The following is a 26,385-nucleotide window of genomic DNA, read 5'->3' as shown; positions in this document are numbered from 1 at the left end:
TAATGGACAGCATGAGTCTGCTAAAGGGAGATCGTGTTTTAGCAATCTGCTTACTTATTATAACAAGATGACAAATACAATGGACAAGGGGTATGCATATACAGAAGTATATTTAGATTTTGCAAATGCTCTTGATAGATTACCACATGACAAACTAGTAGTTAAATTGGAACAGATGGGACTGGAGATTGGCAGTCTGATAGGTATCAACAGGTTGTGTATGCGGGAGTGATACTGCAGAAAAGAATGGTCACTAGGGGCATGCCCCAGAGCTCTGTTTTTGGGGCCATTGTTGTTTTATTTGTATGTAAATGACACTGGAATGTTATACAGTTGTTTATAGATGATGCAAAGTTGGGAAGAGCTATGAGAAGTACAGCAGATGTTGTAGCTTTGCAAGAGGACCTAAATAGACTGCCTCAATGGGCAATGCACGTATGTGTGTGTGGGGGTGGTGTAATTTTAATGTTACAAAGTGTAAGATTTTAAAATTTGGGAAGCAAAGATGGGATGCAGAGTATAGGAATGTTGGGGATATTTTGGAAGGATTTGGGGCATGTGGTGGATAGGGACTTTCGTGGACAAAGTTGGTTTCTGGTCTCTGTAATGTAGAATATGAGGCCAGATTGAGAGAATACAAATTACAGAGCCTAGTGTACAGAAAGAAGAGGGGAGAGAGATGATCAAGACATATAAGTTGGTAAGGGTTAATTGCCAGATTAGCAGGGATGAGATTTTTCATAGAACATCTGGAGATAGGGAGAAGGTCTTGAAAAGACCTTCATCCGATAGTGGATTCAGAATAATTGATCATGATGAAATTCCCCAAGACATGGAAAATTACCTGTAGAAGAGAAAAAGAAACAGAACATCTATGAGAAAGTAGCTGGATAACTCTGAGAGATTACCAATTAACTTGGATTGCACCATCAGCACTGCAAGGTTTGTCAAATGAGAAAGAAGAATGAAGAGTCTATGATTAGCAAAACTATGGAAAGGTTTAAGCTTAGTAAGAGAGTAAGAGAAGATAGTCATTTATGAATAGGTGTGTGTGTGTGTGAGAGAGAGCACACACCAAGGCTCCTAGGACACTTCAGCAATGGGGGGAAACTCTGAGATTATAGTGAATGACAAAAGAGGAAACTGGCAACCCTACTGTAAAGAGTGGACTACAAACCATAAGATTTGGTAAGTGGGCTATGCCAGATATGATCAAATACTCTGGAAATGTTTTAACTGACCACATGGATTACAAACTTTTTCATAGTTTGTGCCCAGAGATCAGTGAGTCTACAGATGACTAATATCTGTATGTCCGGATGATTAGAAGAAGAAAAGAAATATCAGAACAAGTGAGGAAATGACTGCAGATTGTTATTTAAAAGTGCATTTTTAATAGCTTCATTATACTGCTCGGAAAGAAGCCAATGGACACTATAGTGTGAGGATCTTATTAAGATGCCCATCTTAATAAGATGTAGGACCTCCTTTCACTGTGATGACTACAGCAATCCGACGGGGTATACTTTCCACAAGTGTATGATAGTGATCAATGGGAATTTTGGACCATTCTACTTGTAGGCATGTAATCAGGTCCTGGACTGTTTAGGGCAGACATCCCTTGACCTCACCCAACATTTCAGTTCATCCCACAGATGTTCAATAGGGTTCACATCAGGGTTCTGTGGAGGCCAGTCAAGTGTGAAGATGTTCATGTCTACAAACCAAACAGTTACAGCAACAGCCTTATGACAGTCCATTGTCTGGCTGAAAGACAATGCTCAGTTCCTTAGAAATGTCACAAAGTAGGAAGCATTGCAATGTCCAGAATGTTCAGATATCTCTATGAGTTCAATGTTCACGGTACCACAAACAAAAATAAGAGGCCAAACCAGGAAAAACAGGACCATGCCATCACACTGCCACCTTTGAATTTAGCTAGGTTATGAACTCTGGTAAGAGACATTCACTGGGCATCCATCACACCCATCCATCTGCTCGGTAGAAGGTAATTCGGTAGAAGGAAAAAGCTGTATAGAGCAACAAATTGCCTAATTTGTTGCTCTATACAGCTTTTCCAAGCTTCCACGTCCCACTGTATACACACACACAATTTTTTGATTCACACATCAATTTCAACTACCATTGAAATTGATGATGCAGGTTGGTTCAGTTAATGTGGGGCTTGCATATTGTGGTCCTACCATGGAAACCCATGTTGTGAGCCTCAGTTCTGAATGTCTTTGTGCAAAATTGTGTTCCGGTCAATGTCCGGAACTCCTCATTCAATATATATCGGCTAACAAATGGTGGTTTTTACATATTTTCCTTCATAGCACCCTACAGTCACATTCAGTAAGCCATCCACTACAGGTACCACTTACAGTTGATTTCCTGTGCTTCCGTCTTAGTATGGTATCACTGATTGTTGAAGAGATGGGCCTTGAACATGACATTCTATCAAAATCAGTTCCCTTCTCGCAGCCATTTCACCTGGACATACTTGCACCGACTTGGGAGCATCATATTCCTCCAATATATACCGGGTACAAACATGTAACTAATTACATGGCGAGATGCATTTTGCCCATGGTGATATCCACTGACTTCTTTCCAAGCAGTGTATAGTGACAGTAGAAAATGGAGAAGATGACTTAAATAAAACACCAGATCCAGATTTAGTTACAAATGAAATGTTAAAAAATTTAGGGGGTAAAGGATCACCTGATTAACAAAAAAAAAAAAAAGAAATTCACTGGAATTTCAGTGAGTAATAGTTCTGTGCAGTTTACAGAACTATTAGCCAAGTCCATGCTTGTGATCGAAAATGTGAACAAGAAATTAAAAGAGAACAAATAGTCAAATGGCCTTTTCTTAACATAAAATCACAAAAGAGTTAATATTAATACCAGAATGCAACCAATTAACTTATGTTTATGTACATGCCTCAGAAACAAGGGTCACTAGATAAGAAGTCACTAGAAAAGAAGAGGAAAAAAAAAAAAGCAGATAGCAGTTTTTCAAGATGTGATTAATAAAAAGAATGATGTAAATTTTGAATGGAAAAAGTTATAAACAAAGAATTTGAAAAGAGAAATGAAATGCTTAGCATATGGTATGAGAAAGACACCAATATCATCATCATAGGAACACTAGAAGGAAGGAGGGACAAAGATTAGCTGAAACACAATTATACCAAGAACACAGAGCAATGATCCAACCAAAATACCATCCAAATCTTTAGAGATGACCAAAGCAGGAAACAAGTAACTATGGCTACCAACCTCCAGATAACAGATAAAGCACTTTAATAAATGAATACAGTGACATCATTTATTAAAGGAATTACAGCAAGAGTGGAAACAAGGGGGGAGGGTTATCAACCAGTCCTGAGTTCATGACATTGAAAGGATGAAAAGTGCTGCATTACCATGTATCTAGTGTAATGCAGTAATTTTGGTTCTGATCAATTAGGCATTGGCTTAGCCTCTTATAATTGTTTACCTACATTTTAGTTTGAAATTATTCAGAGATGAATTTTCAATTGCCAATATTTCTATTATTTTCATGAAAACTATTACAATGGCTGTGAAAAATTCATGCAAAGGATATTAAAAGGAGATATCTCTATGAAAAACCAATGAATGTGTCAAAAGTTAGTAAATGGCTTATCTTGTGTCTAATTTTTTTATCACTACAAATTGAAACTAATGCTGAAATGACAATAAATTAAAACCCAAATTAATTAAATTCCATCTGACCAGAGCAAATATTACGATATATAATGCTAACAACTTCTGCTGCTTTATGTGCTTCTGAAGATAGTCCAATGGTATGAAAATGGTATTAACCAAAAACTGAGATACTTCTCCTGTACTGCAAAGTATAGCACTGTCTTATTTCATTCTTTTCTATCTTAAGTTCTTCCATTCCAATCCAGAATTTTGATCTCAGCTGTCTTTCTGGATGCTATTCTCCCAACATCTTCACAAAGTTGAGAGAAAAGTCTGGCATTTAGAGGACAGCCTTTTAATATAATTTTTACAGCTTCATTTTTAGCCAAAGTCTCCCTGTGCATGCAGTAGTATGTCAACATCTGGTGCAACAGCTTGAATCCTCGAACACAAACCCTTTATTAGATCTGACCATGGATTTTGCTCCGTCTGTACTTATTCCAATCAAGCTTGTTTTGATGCATAAATGTATTTATATTGTTGAACATTTCTTCTCCTGTTGTATGTTCTGGCAAGGGTTGGCAAAATATAAGGTCATCATGAAGTTTTTGATTTTTTTTGTACCTAACAAACACCAGAAGATTTGCAAAATTTGTAGTGTCGGTGGATTCATCGACCTGCAATACATAATAATGACTCTTACGTATATCAGATAACAATGTTTGTTTTATATTTTCAGCCATTTCAGTGATTCTTCAATTAACAGTACTATTTGAAAGGCAAATCTGATCAAGAGAATTTTTGCATTATCTCCGATCATAATTTCTGCTAATGTTTCTTGCTACAGGTTTTACCAAAGTTACCACTGTATTGTTTCTGCTGCACTACTTTTTGTTATTAATAGTGACAGATGATTGCAGCTTCTAAAGCCTTTGATTTTCACCTCCTGACATGATCGACCTCATTTTTTGAGATGCTTAAATTTTTTAGTTTGTTTTGAAAAAATTCTACAGGTTTATTCTTGTATTCATTATGTTTCGATTCAAAATGGTGATTTAAATTAGATGGTTTCATGCTTTCATTTTTTAAAGTTCCACCACGAATGACACATAATGGAATAGGTTCTTCATTTCCCATCCATGAAAATTCACATTTCATTAACAATTTCATTTGATCCAGATACAATAAACATTTTCTTGTTGCTTACAGCTACTTGTATCTGCTATATTGCTCTCTTTTGTGCGTTTTATAAATCCAGTCTTTAACCAATGATCCATACTTAAGAATTTGAAAGCTAAAAAAAATTATATTTATTATAGGTATTATAACTTCCGTACATTATTAAAGCAATTATATCACTGTAAAACGATCTAAGAGTTCTTAGATCATAGTTTTCGACCTCAGAGTTTCGCATACTGGCTGTAAAATAATAAGGGATTTTTATCCCCTTAATTTACTTTTTTTTTTTTAATCAGTCACTATCGTATGTTCTTCGCGTTGTTGCAGGCTCGCAACGTACATTCATATACAAAGCTGAATGAAGATTCAGGAGATCGGCCACGAATTTGCAAACTATTCAAATGAAGGAGTTATCACAATTTGAGTAGAAGAATGCATACATAATATATAATTTATTGAGAAATATATATGTTTAAAATAATTCTTTTTTTTCTCTTAATAATGATTCCATGTGTTAATGGTGCATAGCCAAAAACTGCCACGTATCCCCCTCGTAGTCTCACTCTGTAGCTTAAACACAGGCCATACACAGTCAACGTAGCTCTAGCCAGTGAGCTTCAGCCAGCCTATACAAGTGTGCGTGTTGCTTGGGAAAATTAAGTTACAACCAACTTTTTTATGACGATGTTATTGACCAGTTAATAAAGAAGAACCGCAGGGTAGAATTTGTATTCAAGTAGCTAAATTGAAAAAGATAGAATATCATTTGTAAAATAAATGTTATATTTGTATGATTAAATGTGCATAAATTTCTAAATATATACCGTATTTTCTGGTGTATAAGACCCACTTTTTTACCTTAAAAATTCATCTTAAAAATGGGGTGCATCTTATATAATGAAGGTAAAGATTGTTTCCTCTTTTCAAAGTCATACACACTCCCCTTTATGTTCCAAGATCTTTGTAGGCGGTTAATGGTGCAATCAAATTGATGCGTGACCTTCACGTGACTTCTAGCGCGTGAAATCTTTCTTGAAATGTGGAATTAGCAACGCCCTTGATGGAAGTGAAGATCATTTCTTATATGAAGATGATGATGATGAAGAACAAGAGGAAGAAGAAAGAGAAGAAATTAATGATGATAGAGAAGAGTCAGATGACAGTGACATGGGTTTTGCAGGTTTCTGAAAGGTCAGTTTACTATTAAAAATTACCTATTATTTTATCCATTTTTTTTTAAAAATCACTTTAAAGTTTAGGTTTTTTCCAGAATATTGTACTAAATTTCTTGGGTGTGTCTTATACACCGGAAAATACAGTAGTTTTAAATGGTAAGTAATTCATTATTCTGCTAATCAGACTTCGATCACACCTCTCACTCCCTAAATGATAACAAGAGCAAGCGTGAATTCAAGACCAGCATTCGCCCCTGCTAATAATAACTAATGGCGATGTTCTTTTTTTCCCATGCTTCTGTTATAACAGTATCTTATTTGATCAATACTTTGCGTGTTTAAATTTTTATTTTTATTTAAATTTTCTATCCCTATAATGCCGAAACGTAAGTGCAGTAATAATGATAATATTAGAAGAGAATTTCCTTTCATTAAAGGTGTAGATGAAAATGTGGAATGTGCTTTATGTAACTGTAAATTTGCATTTCGCATGGTGGTCGGTCAGAAGTAGTCAACCACGTGAAAACGAAAAAACAAAGCTGCTGTTTGAAGTAAAGCTTCCAAATGCAGTATAAGTAATTTTTTAATTGTGAAAACTAAGAGTGAAAGGGAAAAAGAGTTATCACTGGCAGCACATGAAGCAACCTTCGCTAATCACACAGCTGTGCATAACCACAGCTTTAACTCCGTGGACAACCATCGTGAAAAAAATTTTCAATGATAAATTCAGGTGTTCACAAACAAAGTGAAAGGCAATAATAGCCAATGTTATTGCACCATTAGCGACAAAGCAGATTGAGGAAGAGCTAAAAGAAGTTCGTTTTATATCAATATTCAACAGCCTCAAGAACATTTTGCCTTACTGATATTTATTTTCAATATTCTTTCCAAAGTCTTCCCATGACTTTTGTATAGCTACTTTTAGCTTAGCTCTTACATTTTTCTCTGTATTCTTGCAAATAAATTGGCAGAGGGCATCTGCCAATTTATTTGCTAGGAACTTTTGGTATGTTCCTTCTTTTCCAGGACTGCTTCTTCAACTCCTTGTGTTCACCATGGTGTTCTTATTTTTTGATTCCTTGCAGACAATTTCACCCCATACCTCCCTAGCTGAATCAATCAATGTCTTTTTCAGAGTTTGCCACTGAGACTCCAAGGTTTGATTCATGTTTTCAATTTGTTTCATTTTTTCTTCAATAATATTTCTATAGTCAAGTCTACAATTTACTTGTAAAGTTCATCTCATCTCATCCACTTGATAATGGGTTGAGTCCACTAAGAAGAAAGGTTCTCCACTAATCACGATCTTTAGCCATCTCACTTATGACTCTATAGCTGGGTAGATGGGAATGTTCTTTCAGCAACTTTATCCAAGAACTTCTTGGTCTGCCTCTAGGTCTTTTTCTTCCTATATATCCATTCAGAGCTAAATATGGGAGTCTACAAGGGGCCATTCTCTGAATATGACCAAACCATCTCAGTTGATGCTTAATGATTGTGTCTATTATATTATCTGTGAAGTTTAAATCTGTTCTGACTTGATCATTAGTCTTGTGTTCCATCCAGTGGGTGTTATTAATTTTTCTGAGGCATTTCATTTCAAATGCTTGAAATTTCTTGATTGGTTGTTGAGTTAATCTCCAAGCTTCTGAAGAATAAGTATAAGTAGCCGTTGGGATAATAATTGTTTTATATCATCTTAATTTTAGACTCATTGGGATTTTTTTATTTTTCCATATTTTATTTAGTTTATTCATGTTGGTCCAACCTAGGTTTAGCCTGTGTTTTACTGTTTTCATATTGTTGAGGTTACTAGATATAAGATTGCCAAGATAAACATATTTATTAACTTGTTCCAGCAGATGACTTTCGAGATTTATAGAAATATTTTCTTCTTCTCTACCTATCTTTATTTTTGTTTTATGATGATTTATTTTCATACCATAAGTTTTACGAGTCATTTAAAATATTAATAGTTTTTTCTAGCTGTGGTTTAGAATCTGCTAAAATAATGATATCATCTGCGTATTTTATGCGATTAATGTTGGTACCATTGATTTTTACACCTGGTTCATCAGCTATGGTTTTACGGACTTCTTCTAGGAAGATGATAGAGTTGAGGTGAGAGAGGGCATCCCTGCATTACACCTTTCCACTCTGAAATCCTCGGTTTTAATGTTGTTCATTTTAATAAAAGCTTTGGTGTCTCCATAATAATTTGTAATCAGTGTTAAAATATCTGAATCCATTTTTAGGATAGTGATTAATTTGTTTCCATTAACTGAATCAAAGGCTTGCTTAAAATCTATAAAACAACAGTATATGGGCAGGTTATATTCCCAATATTTTTCTGCTATATTATTAATGGTGAAGATATGGTCTATGGTGGATCTATGTGGCCTGAATCCTGCTTGGTTTTCCTCTATGATTTTTTCTATAAGCACTTGTGTTCTCTTTTGTATAATTCGAATGAATAGTTTATAAGTATGACTAAAGAGTGTTATGGGTCTATAATTTTCATATTCTATTTTCTCCATTTTTGTGAATTGGTATAATAATTCCTGTTTTCCAGTCAGTTGGGATTACTCCAGTATAAAGAATTTGATTAAATAAATTCATTAAGAAATTAATAGCTTCCTTGCCACCATATTTCCATAGTTCTATAGATATTTCATCTTTACCCGTAGCTTTTGAAAGTTTCATTTGGTTTATTGCATTTATAATTTCTGCTGTAGTTATGGGTGGTGCCTTTTCATATATCATCTTTTCCATTATACTTTCCTCCTCCTGTTCTTTTTGAAATAATGTTTGATAGTAGTCCTTCAAAATTATTTTAATATTTTGTATTGACCCAGTTTCTAGATTGTTTTTATCTTTCATTGTTAATGGTTTATCTTTATAGATCTTAGTTAATTCTTTGATAATTTTGTATACCGTTTTATTATCATTAATTTTATTAGCTTCTTAGCACAGTTTTGCTTTTTCCTCCAACCAGTTATTTTTGGCAGATGTGGATATTTTATCAATTTTGTTTTTAAGATTCTTATAATGTCATTTATTTTCTTCTGTATTTTTTATATTTAATATATGCTTTGCTGTTCTTTTTTCTTCTAAAGTATTTAGAATTTCAGGGGTTATCCATTCATGATTTGGTCTTGATGTTGTACCAAGTATGTTTCTTGCAGTACTTGTAACAATTTTTTTTATCTTGATTCCATGTATTTCCTATATTGTCATAGGAAAATTTTCTAAACTCATTTCAAATTAGTGTCTGATAGTTATCTTGCATAGTTTTCTCTTTCAGTTTTGACAGGTTCACTTTGTTGATAGGAGCTCATGATTTACGATACTTGAATTTTAGTTTAATTTTTGCTGCAAGCAGTTCATGGTCAGTGTCGAAGTCTGGAGTTTTTAAAGTTCTAACATTCTGCACTGATGATTTCCAATTGTGTTTGATTATAATGTAATCAACACAGTTCTTTATTGTACCATCTGGTGAGGTCCATGTATATTTGTGGGAAGGTCTATGGAAAAAAAGGGTATTACAGATAAATAGATTGTTTGCTTTACAAAATTCTAATATTCTTTCTCCTCTTTCATTTCTGTTATCTAATTGTAAAGTTGCTCAACTTTAATTCTTTATAAAATTTTCTTACATACTGTTCTTTTCAATGTGATATCCATTTTTATCCTGCTTAGTACTAAGTAATAGTCACTTTCAATTTCAAATCCTCTGTACAAGTCTTGTATCCTGAATGAGCATCACCATCAACAATGACGTAGTCAATGAGGCTTTTCTTATTTGTTCTTTCTTCTCTCCATGTGAACTTGTGCACATCTTTATGTTGAAACATGGTGTTAATAATGACTATTCTGTGTCCTGAGCAGAAGTTGAGTGAATACTTACCATTGTTATTAGCTTTGCCTTTTCTCCAAATTTTCCCATATGCCTGGTGGGATGTCATTTCCTACTCTGCTGTGCAGATCTCCAACAACAATCACTTTTTCCCATTTTCTTTTTTTTAGCTGCCTGTTCTAGTGACTCAAAAAATTCCTCCACTTTTTCCTTGGAAGAACCTTCTGTGGGACCATAAATAAGTAAATAAATAGACACAAATAAGTTACATTGTCCATGTTCCCATTTTGATGTTTGCCCACATAAGTTTACTAAAACTTTCTTTTAATCAATAAGTTTATCTTCATGTTTGATGTTAAATGATATTGCTACTACTTTTCCTTGACCATTATTGCCTGAAAATAATATCCTATCATATCCACACGACACTTTTCCAATTCTTCTGCAAGTTCGATTTCCTTTCCATTAATACTCCTTATATTGATGGTGCCTATCTTCAGTTCTAATGTTAGATGTTGAGTTGGAGCTTGTTCCAGTAGCTGACTTTTCACTGTTCAACCCTGGTTCCCTGACGAAAAAAAAAGTGGGGGCCTTGTTGCCCAAGAACAGCATGAAATGTAATCATGTTGTACCATTATATGCATTTGTGGTTTAAGCATAGAGAGTACAAATTGGTCAGCTATGTCCCAAATTGCCAGCCGATTCTCATTCGTTTACCCAGTAGATACCTACTAATAGGGTGCACCACATGAAGCTGAGGATTGTACATTAGTTCAGAAGCTCCAGTCAGTTCTCCGCATTCCTGAAAAACAATGTGGAGGTCTCCTTCCAGTTATTTGACTTTGACCCTTAAGCAACCTCAAGAAATTCATCTCCCACCTGAATTACCTGTCTTTAGCATCATCAGCAAATAGCTGTATTTCATCTGCTAAATTCTTCGCAATATCATTAACATAAAGATTGAATGAAAATGGACTAGGACTGATTCCTGGGGTATATTACTGGTCGCCTTAAATCTTGTAAGCTCAAATTCCCCATATACCACTTTTTGTTATCTGTCAGTCAGCTATCCTATTATTCAAATTTTTTGTAATCTATTCTCATATACTCCAACTTATGCAACAGTCTTCCATGCTGAATTCTGTCAACATGGTGTATCCATTCCCCTTGTCTAACTCCACTGTAACATTATAAAATATAAGCAAGTTACTCAAACCAGACACTAATTTAGTAAACTCATGCTTTCATTGCAAAATATAGATTGTTAATTTATTTCTGTATGCAGATTCTTACCAACTTTTCCAAGATCTTCACCGCTACTACCAAAGAGATATGTCAATAGATGCACCAGTCTTAAAACCACCCTTATGTAATGGGATTATCATACATTCTTTTCACTAGTGTGGAATCTTTCCTGTGCTGAGACTTATACAGACTAGTGAAAGGAACAGCCAGTTCAGGTGAACAGACTTTTAGCATCTCTGCTGATATCTCATCACTCCATCACCGAATTCATATTCGGCTTATGCGATAGCTCTAGTACCTCCTACTCATACATCTAAGTTTCTTTCTCAGTGTAGATGCAATATTTGGCTGTTACATAAACAAGGTTGATAGTTTTTAGCCAAATGGGTACCCATTAAGGACTGTTCATTAGTTGAACAATCCCTGTTTGTGTGTGTGAAATGAAAACTGAGGGGAAAGAGACCAAGAGAAAGACCTCATAAAAGATGGAGCCTAGATTAAAGATTTAAGGAAAAAATACTCAGCTGAAACTGTGTTCATGAAAAAAGAATTTCGAAGGATAGAAAGAAACTGAGGGCTTCGATTCACTTGACAGCTTCTGTTGTAGAAATTGTTTCTTGAAGAAACATCGATAAGATTTTTTGATATATACTAACATAAGCGACATGTCCACAAGTTGTTAAATCCTTTCTTTTAGTGTTGCATGGTGATCAGCATTCATTTCAGAAATTATGGACATTACAACCGTGTTATAAATAACTATTTTAATTTCCCGACATTTCGACCTTCATATTAAGGTTGTAATAGATGTTCTATATTCGTATTGTAACCTTTAATCTATACATTTGCCTCTTTATATTATTTCTACCTTATTACGTTGTCAGCTGCTGCACTGTTGTAAATTCTTGGTTCTCTATTGTTATTTACTATCTTTAATCTTTATGCTTTATTCCGCTTTAATCTTTGCAATATCTTATTTTATTCTCTATCTTATCTTGTTGCTTATTCTACCTTAGTGACCTTACTCTTTTGTACAAGGTTTTATCTGCCTTTCGCACTTCTTGTCATATGCCTACGAGTATTGGAAAATTTATTTTTGTTTAGACTGCGCCACCAGTATTCTTTTCTTGGCATAAGACTCAGCAATACAGCCGGTAGATCTCTCCCTCTCTCACTTTCTAGCATAAATTCCTTCATTAAAATTACCATAAATAAACAGTTGTAGTTCTCAAGCACTTAAATTACACTTTTTAATACCTTATCTGTTTCCTGCTCTTATCCAAGTTTATTTAGGAACAGTGCATTGTAAATCAAAAGATCAGGTGGCACTCTGTTGACATAAATAAAACTCATTTATTTACACTAATACAAAAGTACATCAATTAAACGATAGGAAGGTTACTTTCTCTCTCTACCTATCCATTAAACTTTAGCGTTAAAAAAAACCCTTCCCTTTTCACCTCTAAACAAACTTTATAGCACAATTACTCATTTACTTCTCTGCTTGTTGAATCAAATTATTAAAACTCTAATTTACTCATAAAGAAGTTAACTAGCTATATCAAGTTATTACATAAGAGTATTCCACTTACTAAGAAGCCAAAACTTTCTCATAGACACTGCTAATTCCTAGTATCTTATATCTTATCAGTCCATCTAAATTATATCTCCTAGATTACATAAAAGAAATACAGCACATATAAAAAGGAACAAACTCACATAGGATCCGTTATCTGTGTCGCACACTCATTCAAGGATTTGCACTAGAGTTCCTAGACTAGGCTTCCTTCTACAGTGTCTTGCTTCACTGGCAACTCATCAGGATGGTGGCGGGCTTTGGAAAGCAAATTTTCGGCACTCCATAGCTTGGCATGAGGTTTCAGCGTACAGAGCACATGTGATCTCATCCAGATGGAGGTGCAACTTTTCCGGCGCTTGAAGTTAGCTCTGTAGTTCGATTAATGGCTTCGATTGACCTCCAGCTGGAATGACATCCGATCTAGACTGTCTCAGGTATATTCATCGGCGACCTTCTCTTCATTCCCTCGACCTCTGGCATGGCCTCGCCATATAGTCGTGTCCTCTGGTTCCTACTGCCGATATTCTTCTCCACACCCTTTTATTTCACCTTCTCTGAAACCTTGCATGAAGGGTTGAGACTGCCCAAAGAATTCAGCGCGACTCCTTGATCTTCTGTTAAAGCAGACCATTTCTTTCTTCTCCTAGCACTACTAAAATCCGATTTGTCGGACAGCGGAACCTTGACTGATCCACACCGACTCTTAAGAACGACCTTGAAGGTGGGCATACACAGAGCTTGTAATTAAAGGGTTCCAAAGCACTCAGAACAATAACATACAGTTTCCAGTGACACAGCATTTTCTTTTGTTGTTACTAACTTTAGCCATTCTTTGTTTACTACATTTTGGGCAGGTTAAATTTTCCATAGGATTATATTCATTCTTTATACAAAAGTTTTTTTTACATTACAAACTTTTGAGATGTGACCTCTGTAAAAGTCGATGTAAAGCGCTTGTAAAATTCCAAGCTACATTGAATTTTACAAGTTTATCATCTGGAGTATATACAAATATACAAGGACAAACCGAGTTACATTTCACACAAACTAAAGAAACAATGATTTGATCACCGGTTATTCTACTGACATAACCTCTAGTGAAAAAAAAATAAAAAATACACACACACACACAGATAAAATTTAAATTAATTATTTAGAAACCACATCAAAGCTAAATTCTATTTAAGATAACATGAGAGAAACATTCTTATATATAGTTTTCTTAGAGTAACAATGATGTCCTATTTTTAACATTACAATTATTATATTAAATTTAGGATTATGGATTATCTACAGTCATGTTTATAGTTAACTCTTAGGGATAAAGGTTCTGTGGGTAGAATATGTGCCTTCCATATGCTTGGGATTTTTAGACCATCGTTATTGTTCAGATTGGGGTAGTTGATAAGAATTTCACAGGCTTCCTTCAATTTGCATTCATACCGTGTTTTGGTGTGATGTAAACACTGGTGCTTTTCCAGTCAATTCAATGTAAAGTGTTCAGGTCATGATCAAAAAGGCCAGCTTCACCATAGTTATTATATTTAATGTGTTGTTTATGTTTCTTTTGTCTAATAGGAATTGTGCATCCCGTTTCCCCTATATATGACAGATTACAAGTGCAATAAATACGGTATACGTCAGGGTGGGTTAGCAGATGGAATGGGTCTTTGGATGAGTTGATTAAGCTTTTTAATTTTGCAGGTTTAAATCTAATGTAACAATTGTAATGTTAAAAATAGGACATCACTGTTACTGTAAGAAAACTATCTATAAGAAAGAATGTTTCTCTCATGGAACTTAGCTTTTATGAAGTTTCTAAATAATTAATTAATTGTAATTTTATCTCTGTGTGTATATATATATATATATATTTTTTTTTTTTCACTAGAGGTCATGCCATTAGAATAACCGGTGATCAAATCATTGTTTTTTTAGTTTACTGTGTGAAACTTAACTCAGCTTTTTCTTGCATATTTGTGTATACTCCTGATGATGACCTTAATATGAAGGTCGAAACATTGAGAAAATAAAATAGTTATTTATAACACGGTTGAAAAGTCCATAATTTCTAAAATGCAAGTTGTTAAAAGTTTTTAGTGAGTATTTGAATTTGCTTAGGAAGCAACAGTGTTTCCTTCACAAGTGATGCTAGTATTTCATACAAACACCTCATAAGATAACTCTGACATAAAATGTGAGAACTTTGAAAGTGCTCGATCCATAATTTCTCATGCCATTACATTTGTACAAGACTAACTGATCAAGTGACTACCAACTGGAAGATGTCTGTCTTGCTTTCTTTGTTGCATTTTACAAAGTTGAAAAACTAATGTAGCCTTAAATTCTAATTTTACTTTTATTATGATTACTACTACTTTCAGGCCACAGCACAAAACCTCATGAATCAAGCTGGATCATACTCCCCACAACCCGCTCTGACAATGAATATACAATTCAACTTTTTTTCCTGGTTATTCATTTTCAAACAACTTATACTACTTACTAAGACAGGCTCCACATTCAGAGAGCAAGTTCTTTCAGTATTTTGAATTTCTCCATTTGGATCAACAAGCTGAAAAGAAAAAAAAATAATTATATATATATATATATATATATATATATATATAAATATAAAGTAATCCTTTAATTATATACGGTACCAAGCAATATTTTATACAGTTCTATATGCTGATATTAATTAATGATAAGTATTTTCAGGACTCGACAAATTATGCAAAATCCTACTCACAAAAGACACTTAGTTTTTTAATGATATGTCAGTAGGAGTCCCATGAAGTGATTAGTGGTGCTGTATCACTGTTTGGAGAACACTTCCACTGTGTGAGAACCAGGGCCGGATTAAGACCCATAGAGGCCCTAAGCACTTAAAAGATTTTGGTGTCCTATATATATGTAATTCAAAATATAAACAATAATAAACCATAAAATAAATTTTTATTTTTCAAAATGAAACAAAACTTATAGTAAGATGGAAAATAATGTTTATTTTTGTATACTTCAACTTTATTTAGATTTGAAAAGTTTTCTCCTACTTTTTTTTAATTGCAAAGTCTTCGATCAGATCCTCAAAATTAATTTTATGTAACACATCTGCTTCTATATTTAGTAGAGATAAGGCATTCAACCTGCCTTGTTGCATAGTTGTTCTGATGGGATTTTTAATATAAAATTCTGAGCATTCATTTTCAACTGAGAAAATGAACGCTCAGCTGAGAGATTTGTGACCATCAATGTTAAAAATATATGAAAGGCAATATCTACATTTGGAAAGGCACACTCAATATTGTCTTCTACAATTATTTTATAAAATTCAGCATTACTGAATCTTGTTTTTACATTTTTTGTTGCACTGAACTTATGGCGCACATGTGAGTGAAACTGCTGAAGCTCAGCTGAGAAATTAGTGTTCAAGTCCTCTGGGTAAGCATCAATCAACTTTTGACAACACTGAGAATACCTTTCAATTTCAGTAGATGATGAAATCACTAAAGTAGCATTATGTGGCACATCACTTAGAAAAGAAAATCTCTCTGATATTTCTTTGTATATCTCTCCTCTTCTTCTCATCTGTTTCAAGTTTGTCAACAATTGTGTAAAAGGTGGTGATATGAAATTTATCTCTGGCATTCAGATATATTTCTGGAGCATCTCCGTCATTGGGTACCTTCCTTCTGATATGTTTGCGAGTTTGAGCTGCCTTGAAATCAACATCGTGGCACTTCTTTTATAGCTGCTTCATATCTTTCAAATTCATTTCGTGAAGTGCACAATTGGTCAGCTAATGATCCATACAGATCTGCACATGTTTTTAAGTTGACATTCTCATTCTGTAGAACTTGGCTTACTCTATGAATATTTTGCAAAATCTCATCCCAAAAATTCAACATAAAAACGAATTCTAGCTCTTGCATCTTATTTGCAATATTATCTGCTTCTCTTCTAGTGTCTCCCTTTTGTGACTGGTCTTCGGCTATACAGTCTAACACTTCTAAAATATGAAGAAAAGATTTCAAAATTGCTGCTGTTGCCATAGCATGTGCCTCCCATCTGGTATCAGAGAGGGATTTTAAGACATTTTCATTTCCAATACAACCTTTAAGAATTGTCCACTGGCTGGTTGAGGCTGAAAAAAAGGTATAGAGCAACCGCACTGTAGAGAAGAAATTAACCACCTCTTGACAGCAGTCAACAGCATACTGGCCTACCGAATTTAGTGAGCTGCACAGGGCACATATATAGCAAACTTGTTTGTTTCTAAAACTTTTTGCTGCATCCCCTTATAACACCCAGACATGTTAGCAGCATTGTCATAAGACTGACCCCTACATTTTGAAAAGTTTAGCTGACAAACTTTACATAGGTACTGCAACACCCGATTTGCCATTTCCTCACCGGTATGGCTTTTCATTTCCAGAAAGGTTAAAAAGCGTTCAATAGGCTGTCCATCTTTTAAGTACCTAAGTACAACACTTAACTGGTCGATATGTGACAGATCTGGTGTTGAATCAATTGACACACTAAAATAACCAGAAGATTTTACTTCATCAACAATAAGCACGTGGACCTTTTGAGCCATCAGTTGAACGAGTTCCTCACAGGAACTCGTTCAACTTTTTGTCCAATTCTTCTTATCTGTCCAACCTCTTTGGACAAATAAGAAGAATTTCCTTTGCCACAATTTCCATATTTCGCAATGTGACCTGCTAAAAATGGATCAAACTGACTTATGAGCTCAAGCAGCCCTAAAAAGTTCCCATTTTGTAATGAGCCAAATCTTTCTTCTGTTCCTCGAAAAGCCAAGCCACATTCAGCTAATGTACGAATAACAGCAATGACACACCTCAGGACATGTTCCCAGTAATCACACTCTTCCTGAATTTGTTTTTCCAACTGTTGTCCCAACCCTACACCTTGTCTGCGAGTTAAGTATGTTAGCATAGAGTCTCAGTGAGTAGTGCATTTTTCATGTTGATCAATTACAAAAATATTTCAGCAGTCACTGAACCCTTCTCTTGTAACAAAATGTGAGAAATTTTTAGGAGCAAACAGTTTACAAACAAAACAATAAACTGATCCCGTTGATGGTGAATACAATAACCACTCTCTTGTATTCCTCACCATTGGCTTTTGTCCCAACAAAAAGTTTCTGCGAACAGTATCTTACTGGTTTGCCACCACTGAAATGTTGGTAAGACTTGTCAAATTGCCCATTGTGGTGTTGACAGTCACTGAATCCACAAGCAGTACAATAAGCCACGTCATCAGCAGAGAAATCAAGCCACAACCCTGGATCTTTTGCTATATTTACTTCATCTTTTGCAGACTGAATCATTTCACCACCATGGCCCACTAAACTTTCATTTTCAGCGATTATTTCAACCTCAGAATGTTTTGTAAAGCAACTTGCATCAACATTTGCAGTAGAGATATTAAGAGAATTTACAGACAAAGTGAGGTCAGTAGTGAGATATGTGCTAGATGAACCTGCTTATGATACCTTGATGATTCCAACATCATATTTTGATTTTGAAGTAATCAAAGTGGTATTTGTGTCCACTTCTGATGATGGAGATTGGCTCTGAACAGGAATTGGTATATAATGTTGTGGAACTTCTGTGAAGAAATCAGTCAGCTTTGCAGTCTTGGAATCTAATTCCAAAGTCTCCTCTTGTTTCTTTTTTGATAGTTTTCGCTTTTATGCACCACTTAACTGAACAAGTTTCATCTTGGTTCTTGGGATCTTAAATACAGAAATAAAAAGATTATTTTGTTAAATATTAGGTGGCAATCAACAAGTTACACATATCACAGGCAAAATCATACAAACAATTTAATTTTCGGCTTACAGCTGAATCTTGTGCTTTTGTGCTTTAATTAACTCTTATTTTATCGGAGTCGCACTTCTGCAACAGCTAGGCCTTTTAACAGAGGCGCGTTTCTGAGACACCTACGTGATTTGTTTTATATTTGCTTGTGGAGCTTTTATAAGACATAATTTATGAAAACAAGACCTAAAACAGACAGGAAAATAAAAAATAAAATGGTTACGTTAATTATAAAAAATTACCTCATTTGATGCAATGGTAGTGCCAGAAAGCGTTGTGAGCGATAATACAGTGTAAACGAACCGTCATTGACGTGGTTAGTTTTATTAGGCCTTCTACACGTCATTATTTATTGAAACAAAGTAGGTAACAGTAAGAAAAGATAAAATCAATGAAAAACTAATTAAAAGTTAATTTAAATTAAATTCGTCATCTAACTAAAGCAGAAATCTTGTGGTTTCCCCCCTCCCTCTCTCCATGATGTCCTAAGCACATGCTTATTTTGCTTAATAGTTAATCCAGCCCTGGTGAGAACCATTCCAAGAAGTTAAGAATATAAGTTAATAATAATAAGAATAGGAAGAACAGTAAAATTTTACTAGATTGATATTTGGAAAACATAATTTGTTAGAATGGCCTTTTTATTACACATATTATATATTTTCTAAAAGTTAAAAAAAAAATTAGACTATTTAGAAAAATATTTTTTATTAAATAAAAAATATGCCATTTTGTTCAGTTTTCAGCTATTCACCATGGTAATGTGTGTGTGTGTGGGGGGGGGGGTGTCTGTGTATTTGTCAAGCCCTGAGTCGCATTATTATATTAAATGCAATTACTCTAAATGTTGGGAACCAGCAGAGAAGAGAAAAGAGTGTTTTTATATAAATTATTCAAACAGATAAATAGGACATTACAAAGAACAACAAATGAGTCTGAAAAAGCTTGTAGACAGGACTGAGGCACAAAGGAAATACATAAAATAAATGTGAAATGCCAACATCATCTGGATAGTGTTGGATCCTAATTCTTCTGAATCTATACTTTGGATCCGACATGATTACTATTACGATGTTCTTAACTAATTGATAAGTTGTAAGTTGATTTCTAATTCAAATATAAAGAAAATTTATATTTAAAGACTGCGCCACTTTATATCTGAATTAGTTCAAGAAATGAAGATAAACCAACTCTCAATTACCGTTCCTTTATGTTGTTATTATATATACTGGCCGAGAATATTTAACTTACTTAATTTACCCGCTTTGGTTCGAATATTTCATGAATGGTGCAGTAAAAGAGATTCAGGCAAAATACAACTTTTGATTAACAAAACAAACGTTTAATTTTAAAATCCCAAATTTTACACTTAACTTCAAATCACTAATTAAGATATCACAAACATTTTAGCTTCTCTGATAAGTACAATCATACAAACTCAGACAATGGTAATTCTGCTATCTCTATTACAGTCTTCTTGCAATTCCTTAAGTTCCAAATACAATAAAAATTGCAGTAACACACCTCTTCACAAACAAACACTTTTAATTTTACACTTCAGCTAATCTTTGCAATAGTTACTGTTAGTATAAGGAAATTCTAGGATGAAACTCGCACACTTCTCTGTATAGAAATATTAATGGTTGGAATAATCTTACCGATAATCTTTTTTCTTCATCTACTCATACGTAAACACTTTTTATAACTGTAAACACTTTAAACAGTATACGGCACTCGTTAAATAAATCTTCTAAGCAATAACTGAATTAATCGTCGGTCACTATACACATAAATGTTCTTGCATGAAATACTACTGATCTCTTATGAATTAAGGCAATACACAATAATTCCTTAACTTGTAGGTCTTATATGCACAGCTGTTCATTCTTCCTGCATTCATTTAATTTCTTTAGGCAGTATATTTCTAAGCACAACTAATGGTAAACTTCAACTTTACGGCCTCTACTATTCGCTAATAACTCTGTGCCTTGCTTCAAGGTTCTGTATGTCCTTGAAAGGTTGGCCCTGAAATTGAATCTCAACTCAAATATCGCTAGTCTATTTAGTAGTCACTCAGCTGTCTTCCATAGCTATAATTGTTATTCTACAATTTATTAGCTAACCGCCTCTCGACTAGTAGACTTTATTAGCTGCTTGAGTGACTTGCCGACTCGCTATTATCGCACTGTGATTCCCGAATGCTCCGATTCCAACCTAATGCCAATCCTCTCCTTTCTCTCTCTCTTAATAATCTAATCTTCTATTTTCAGCATTCTTCCCTTTTTATATCCATTCTTCCCGCCTAAATTGTTCTCGTGATCTAAAACTCTTTTCAATAAACCTTCTCTCCCACGTGGTGTTCCAAAACTCGCGCTGCTTACTTACATGCGTCTCCATGACAACAAAACAAAACATAATAAAATTGAGCTATTGCATAATGTTAAACTTCTACAAATAGGAATAAATAGAGAATATTTACGTTTCAATTAATGCACAGTTAAATTATCAAATACAAACTCTTATAATATTAACATAGTAATAAATAAAATAGCTTAATAATATTTAATACAGTCTTTTCATTATTAATACATATATCTTTGAATAAATAATTAAATATTAGACAAAATTAAGGTAGTTATATGAATATTAAATTGTAAAATAAGTTGTTTACATTAAATAATATTTACAAGTCTAGCCTTTGTGATGGAAGATCATGTTGGATTCTGAAGCAAATAATAATTACTCTAATCTCTACATAATCAGAATCCAACAATAGCAACTTTTCCCTAAGAAGTTTTCCTGAGGAAACAATGGAACAATGCAATAATGCATTTAAGATTTATGAAAGATTAATATTTACGGGCGCCACCATAGCTCAGTTATTACAGACTAAGCCCTTTGGTCGGAATCACCTAGGTTAGATTCAGGTCAGTGGCATGAGGAACCTTTATCTGGTCTCTTCTGACAAAAGGAGAGTTAGCCAGTCTCATTCAGAGGTAGAGGGTTTTTCCCCACCGAGAAATTCTGTTTTTCATCCCCTAGAATAGGCAAAGTAGCCTCCATGAACACACGCATCTAGAGACATAGGGCCTACTACCTTATCCTCAAGATGGTTACAGTTGCAAGAATAAGAAACCTCAACACCGTAAAAGGTAGAAGAAGAAGAAGATTAAGAAAGAAAGGGGATTATTATTTACATCTAGAGTCTGGAGACTCATCACTGGAGACCAAAATTAACCATCACACACAAAAATCCTATCATACCTCTCCTTGAATCCATTCACTGCCATCAGGAAACACGCAACCAATTCTGGCAATCCATATCTCCATGCAAAAATTCTGGTCTGCGAATCCTTACTAACAACACTCTTAACACGACATGCACATGTGGCTGTTAGTTCTATATTTGTCATATGTTGAAAAATTTCACTTGCAGCAATTTTATAAAACATCTTTAATATCTTAAAAGTTTCTATCATGATTCCACTTTTCTGCCTATCGATTGAACTTTGTAACCCACAAACCTTCATTCTATCCTCGTAGGGAGTATTCCACAGACCTGTCACCATCTTGGTCACTCATCTATATAAGGGCGGTCGGAAAAGTTCTTGGCATCGACCATATGTGGCAACACTATCGGCAAGATTTTTTTTTTCTACGTTGGTGCATCTGTCACAAGGATCAATGTGAAATTGCAAGTCATTCTATCAAGTAGTTTGGTTTAATGCCAAAAGAAATTCATTAGAAGTTCATAAAAATTTCTGGGCACTCTTCTCCTTCATTTCTGACAATTAAGAAATGGGCTGCCAAGTTTAAATGTAGCCATACCAGCCTTGAAGATGATCCACATGAAGGACACCCAAAAAGTGTAACACCACCAGAATTCATTGATCAAGTGCACGACATGGTATTGGATGACCGCCGAGTCAAAGTGTGTGAAATTGCTTAAACTATAGGTTTCGAAAGAACCTCTAGGATATATTTTACATGAAGAATTGTAAATAAAAAAGCTTTGTGCAACATGGGTGCACCACTTGCTCACAGCAGATCAAAACTGCACTCGCATGAAAATCTCTGAACAGTGCTTGGAGCGTTTTAACAAGAATAAAACTGATTTTGTGCATCGATTTATTAATATGGTTGAGACTTGGATTCACCATTCCACACCAGAATCCAAACAGCAGTCAAAACAGTGAACAGAAGCTGGTTGTTCAGCACCAAAGAAGACAAGTGTTGATTCTCGTAGACAGGCTTATACACTGGTTATGCATTATTAAAACACTTAAGGAAATGAACAACGTAGTTATCATCATCATCATCATCAAATTCCTGCCATGTACCCTCAAGGGGTGTACAGGATATGATAGTACTACATGAAAAAAAATTACATCATTACTAACTTCCTATCTACAATTTTCCTCCAAATCAGTCTGTTACTTGTCAACACTCCAACATTATCAGATCTTACATTTCTATCGTCTAAAGCACTTTGTACCGTATCAATCCACCTATATCTTGGTCTTCCTCTGGGTCGTTTTGCTGCCAACCTGGCAGAGAACACTTGTTTTGCTAATCTTTCCTCGCCCATTCTGTTTAAGTGACCATACCACCTGAGATTAGCTCTGCTAACGCATTCCTGGATGCTGACAATGTCAAGTTCTTTCCTAATATCCTCGTTTTTAATATGATATTGCCATTGATGCCATCTGTTCACGCCTCTAATCTTTCTCAGGACTCTCATATCTGTGGTCTCTAGTCTTTGGTCAAGTGTTTTATTTCTGACCCAGCTCTCAGATCCATAAGTTAAAACTGGTTTGAACACTGTCTTGTATACAGCTAATTTAGTGTTTCGACTAATTTCTCTCTTATTCCATATGAATTTATTCAATTGACTTCCCACCATACCAGCTTTGATGATTCTGTTGTCTATTTCTATATTTAATTTACCATCTTCAGTAAAAATCGTGCCTAAATAGCTGAAATGTTTTACTTGTTCCACAGGTTCTCCATTCACAACACAGTTAACATTTTCAATGATTCTGCCTATTTTCATTGTCTTTGTCTTTTTATTGCTGACCTTCATACCATATCTATTACAACAGCTATTCAATTTAGTCAGAGAATCTTGCAGACTTGTAGCGGATTTATTTAGAAGTATAACATCATCTGCATAAAGCAAAGAGCTGACATTAACATCTCCAATTTTGATATCATGTTTAATACCACTTTCCTTCATAATGTGATCCATATAGATTATGAATAACAGAGGGGATAATGTACATCCTTGTCTCACACCAGATTTAATATTAAACCATCTTCCTGTACTTCCTTCAATTCTAACTGCTGACTTACAACTCAAATAAAGACTAAGTATTGCTTGATATAATGCCCCATTCACACCACATAACTGCAGCATATTGAATATGCTTCTCTCTTGGCACATTATCATATGCCTTTTCCAAATCGACAAAACTTAAATACAGATCTTTGTTATATTCCCATGCTTTCTCGACTATTTGTTGTAAAGTGAGGATCTGATCCTGACAGCTTCTGTTTGGCCTGAATCCAGCTTGTTCTTCACCAAGCTTTTCTTCCACAATTCTTCTCAACCGTTTCTCAAGTATACTTGCATAGATCTTGCCAGAAACACTCAGTAGGGAAATACCTCTGTAATTCTCACATGCAGTTTTATTTCCCTTTTTATATATGGGTACTATGAGAGCTCTACTCCAATCATCGGGAATTCGTCCCTCTGTCCAGGCTTTCTGAACTATGCAGTGCAGCCACTGTAAGACTCTCATACCACCATACTTCAGCATTTCTGGTCGAATATCATCTACTACTGCTGCCTTTCCACATTTTAAGCTTTTGATGGTTTTTTCTACTTCAAGTATGGATATGTATTCCTGAATGCATGCCTGGTCAGTGTTTTTTACCACTGTGCTGTCATCACTGCTTGTTTCATTTAGCAGTTTTTCAAAGTAATTACTCCATACTTCAAGGATATCTTTTTCTCCCATTTTCATGTCACCTTTATCATCTCTAATTCCTTTTATAGCACTCTTTCCTCCATTCTTAAGCTTCTTCAACAACCTCCAGAATATTTTGCCACTTTCTTGATATTTATTTTCTATATTCTTGCCAAAGTCCTCCCATGACTTTTGTTTAGCTAGTTTTACACAGTGCTTAGCATTCTTGCATTTGTCTCTATATTCTCTAAGAGCACAAGCTGACTTATTTGACAGGAACTTTTGGTATGCTTTCTTCTTTTCCTTCACTGCCTCTTTAACTTCCTGTGTCCACCAGGGAGTTCTGATTTTTTTATCCTTGCACACAACCTCACCACATGCCTCTCTGGAAGAATCAATCAATGTTTTCTTCAGAGTTTGCCACTGAATCTCCAAGGTTTGATTCATGTTCTCAAACTCTTTCATTTTTTCTTCAATAATCTTTGTGTATTTTAGTCTACAGCTCACATCTGAGAGCTGCTCAACTTTTATTCACTTTAAAACTTTCTTACATGTTATTCTTTTCAATATGAAATTCAATTTTATCCTGCTCAAGACTAAATAGTGATCACTTCCAATTTCAAATCCTCTGTACACTCTGGTGTCCTGCACCAGGGAGAAAACATCACTATCAACAATAACATAGTCAATGAGACTTTTCTTATTCCTAGCCTCTTCTCTCCATGTGAATTTGTGCACATTTTTATGTTGGAACATGGTGTTAGTAATAACCAGTCCATGTCCTGAGCAGAAATCCAACAGATATTTGCCATTATTATTAGCTTTGCTCTTTTCTCCAAATTTTCCCAAAATATTTTTGTATGTCTCACAATCATTTCCTACTCTGCTATTTAGATCCCCAACAAGGACCAACTTTTCATTTTTCATTGTGTCAGTTGCTTTTTCTAAACCCTCAAAAAATTCCTCCACTTCTATCTTAGTAGAACCTTCTGTGGGGACCATGGGCACAAATAAGTCTCATTGTCCAGTTCCCCATTCTCATATTTGCCCACATTACTCTACTTGAGACTGACTGCCATTCAAGAAGATTAGCCTCGTATTTTGTGTTGAATACTATGGCTACTCCTTTTTTTCCTTGATTGTCATTGCCTGAATATAACATTTTGTATTTATTGCTCAGAAAGATCTCACCAGTTTTGGTCTTTTTTGTTTCAGTCACCCCTATTATGTCGATCTGGTACTTATCTAATTCCTCAGCTAGCTCCATTTCTTTGCCATTCAGGCTTCTTACGTTGATAGTACCGATCTTTAACTCTGGTGATGTTGAGTTGGGGTTTATTTTCAGATTTGTTCCAGTAGCTGACTTTTCGCTGTTTGCCCTGGTTCCCTGGCGAAAACAACGGGGTCCTTGTTTAACCGGGTGACGCCCCAGCCGGCATGAAATATTGTCATGTTGTACCATCATTCAATATTTTGGTTGAACCAATAAGAATACAATTTGGTCGGCTAAATCCCAAATTGCCAGCCCCTCCTCGTCCGTTCAGTATCCAAGTAGATACCCAACAGGGTGCACCACGAGAAGGTGAGGATTGGACATTAGGTCAGAAGCCCTGGTCGGTTCTCCGCATTCCTTTAAAGGCTATTGGGGGTGGGGGGGGGGGGGGGTGGGGGGGGGGGGGGGTGGGGGGGGGGGGGGGTGGGGGGGGGGGGGGGTGGGGGGGGGGGGGGGTGGGGGGGGGGGGGGGTGGGGGGGGGGGGGGGTGGGGGGGGGGGGGGGTGGGGGGGGGGGGGGGTGGGGGGGGGGGGGGGTGGGGGGGGGGGGGGGTGGGGGGGGGGGGGGGTGGGGGGGGGGGGGGGTG

The 26,385-nt window shown here is 35.4% G+C and overlaps 1 protein-coding gene across 2 annotated transcripts in view; it reads right to left on the bottom strand.

The window, feature by feature from the left end:
* LOC150109739 (solute carrier family 35 member F5) overlaps positions 1 to 26,385 on the bottom strand; it is a 456,325-nt gene that overhangs the window by 319,506 nt on the left and 110,434 nt on the right. For both annotated transcript variants that reach the window (XM_090409943.1, XM_090409951.1), the window contains exon 4: positions 15,215 to 15,283. In XM_090409943.1, coding sequence (XP_090266069.1) covers positions 15,215 to 15,283 — 69 coding nt within the window. The remainder of the gene's footprint in view (positions 1 to 15,214; positions 15,284 to 26,385) is intronic.

This window comes from Typopeltis vanoorti, chromosome 2, assembly GCF_054136105.1.
Source record: "Typopeltis vanoorti isolate ZY-2024b chromosome 2, IOZ_Tvanoo_1.0, whole genome shotgun sequence".
Classification (NCBI taxonomy): domain Eukaryota; kingdom Metazoa; phylum Arthropoda; class Arachnida; order Uropygi; family Thelyphonidae; genus Typopeltis; species Typopeltis vanoorti.
Note: the sequence above shows the minus strand (reverse complement) of the source record. Positions and strands in the feature narration are given on the sequence as shown.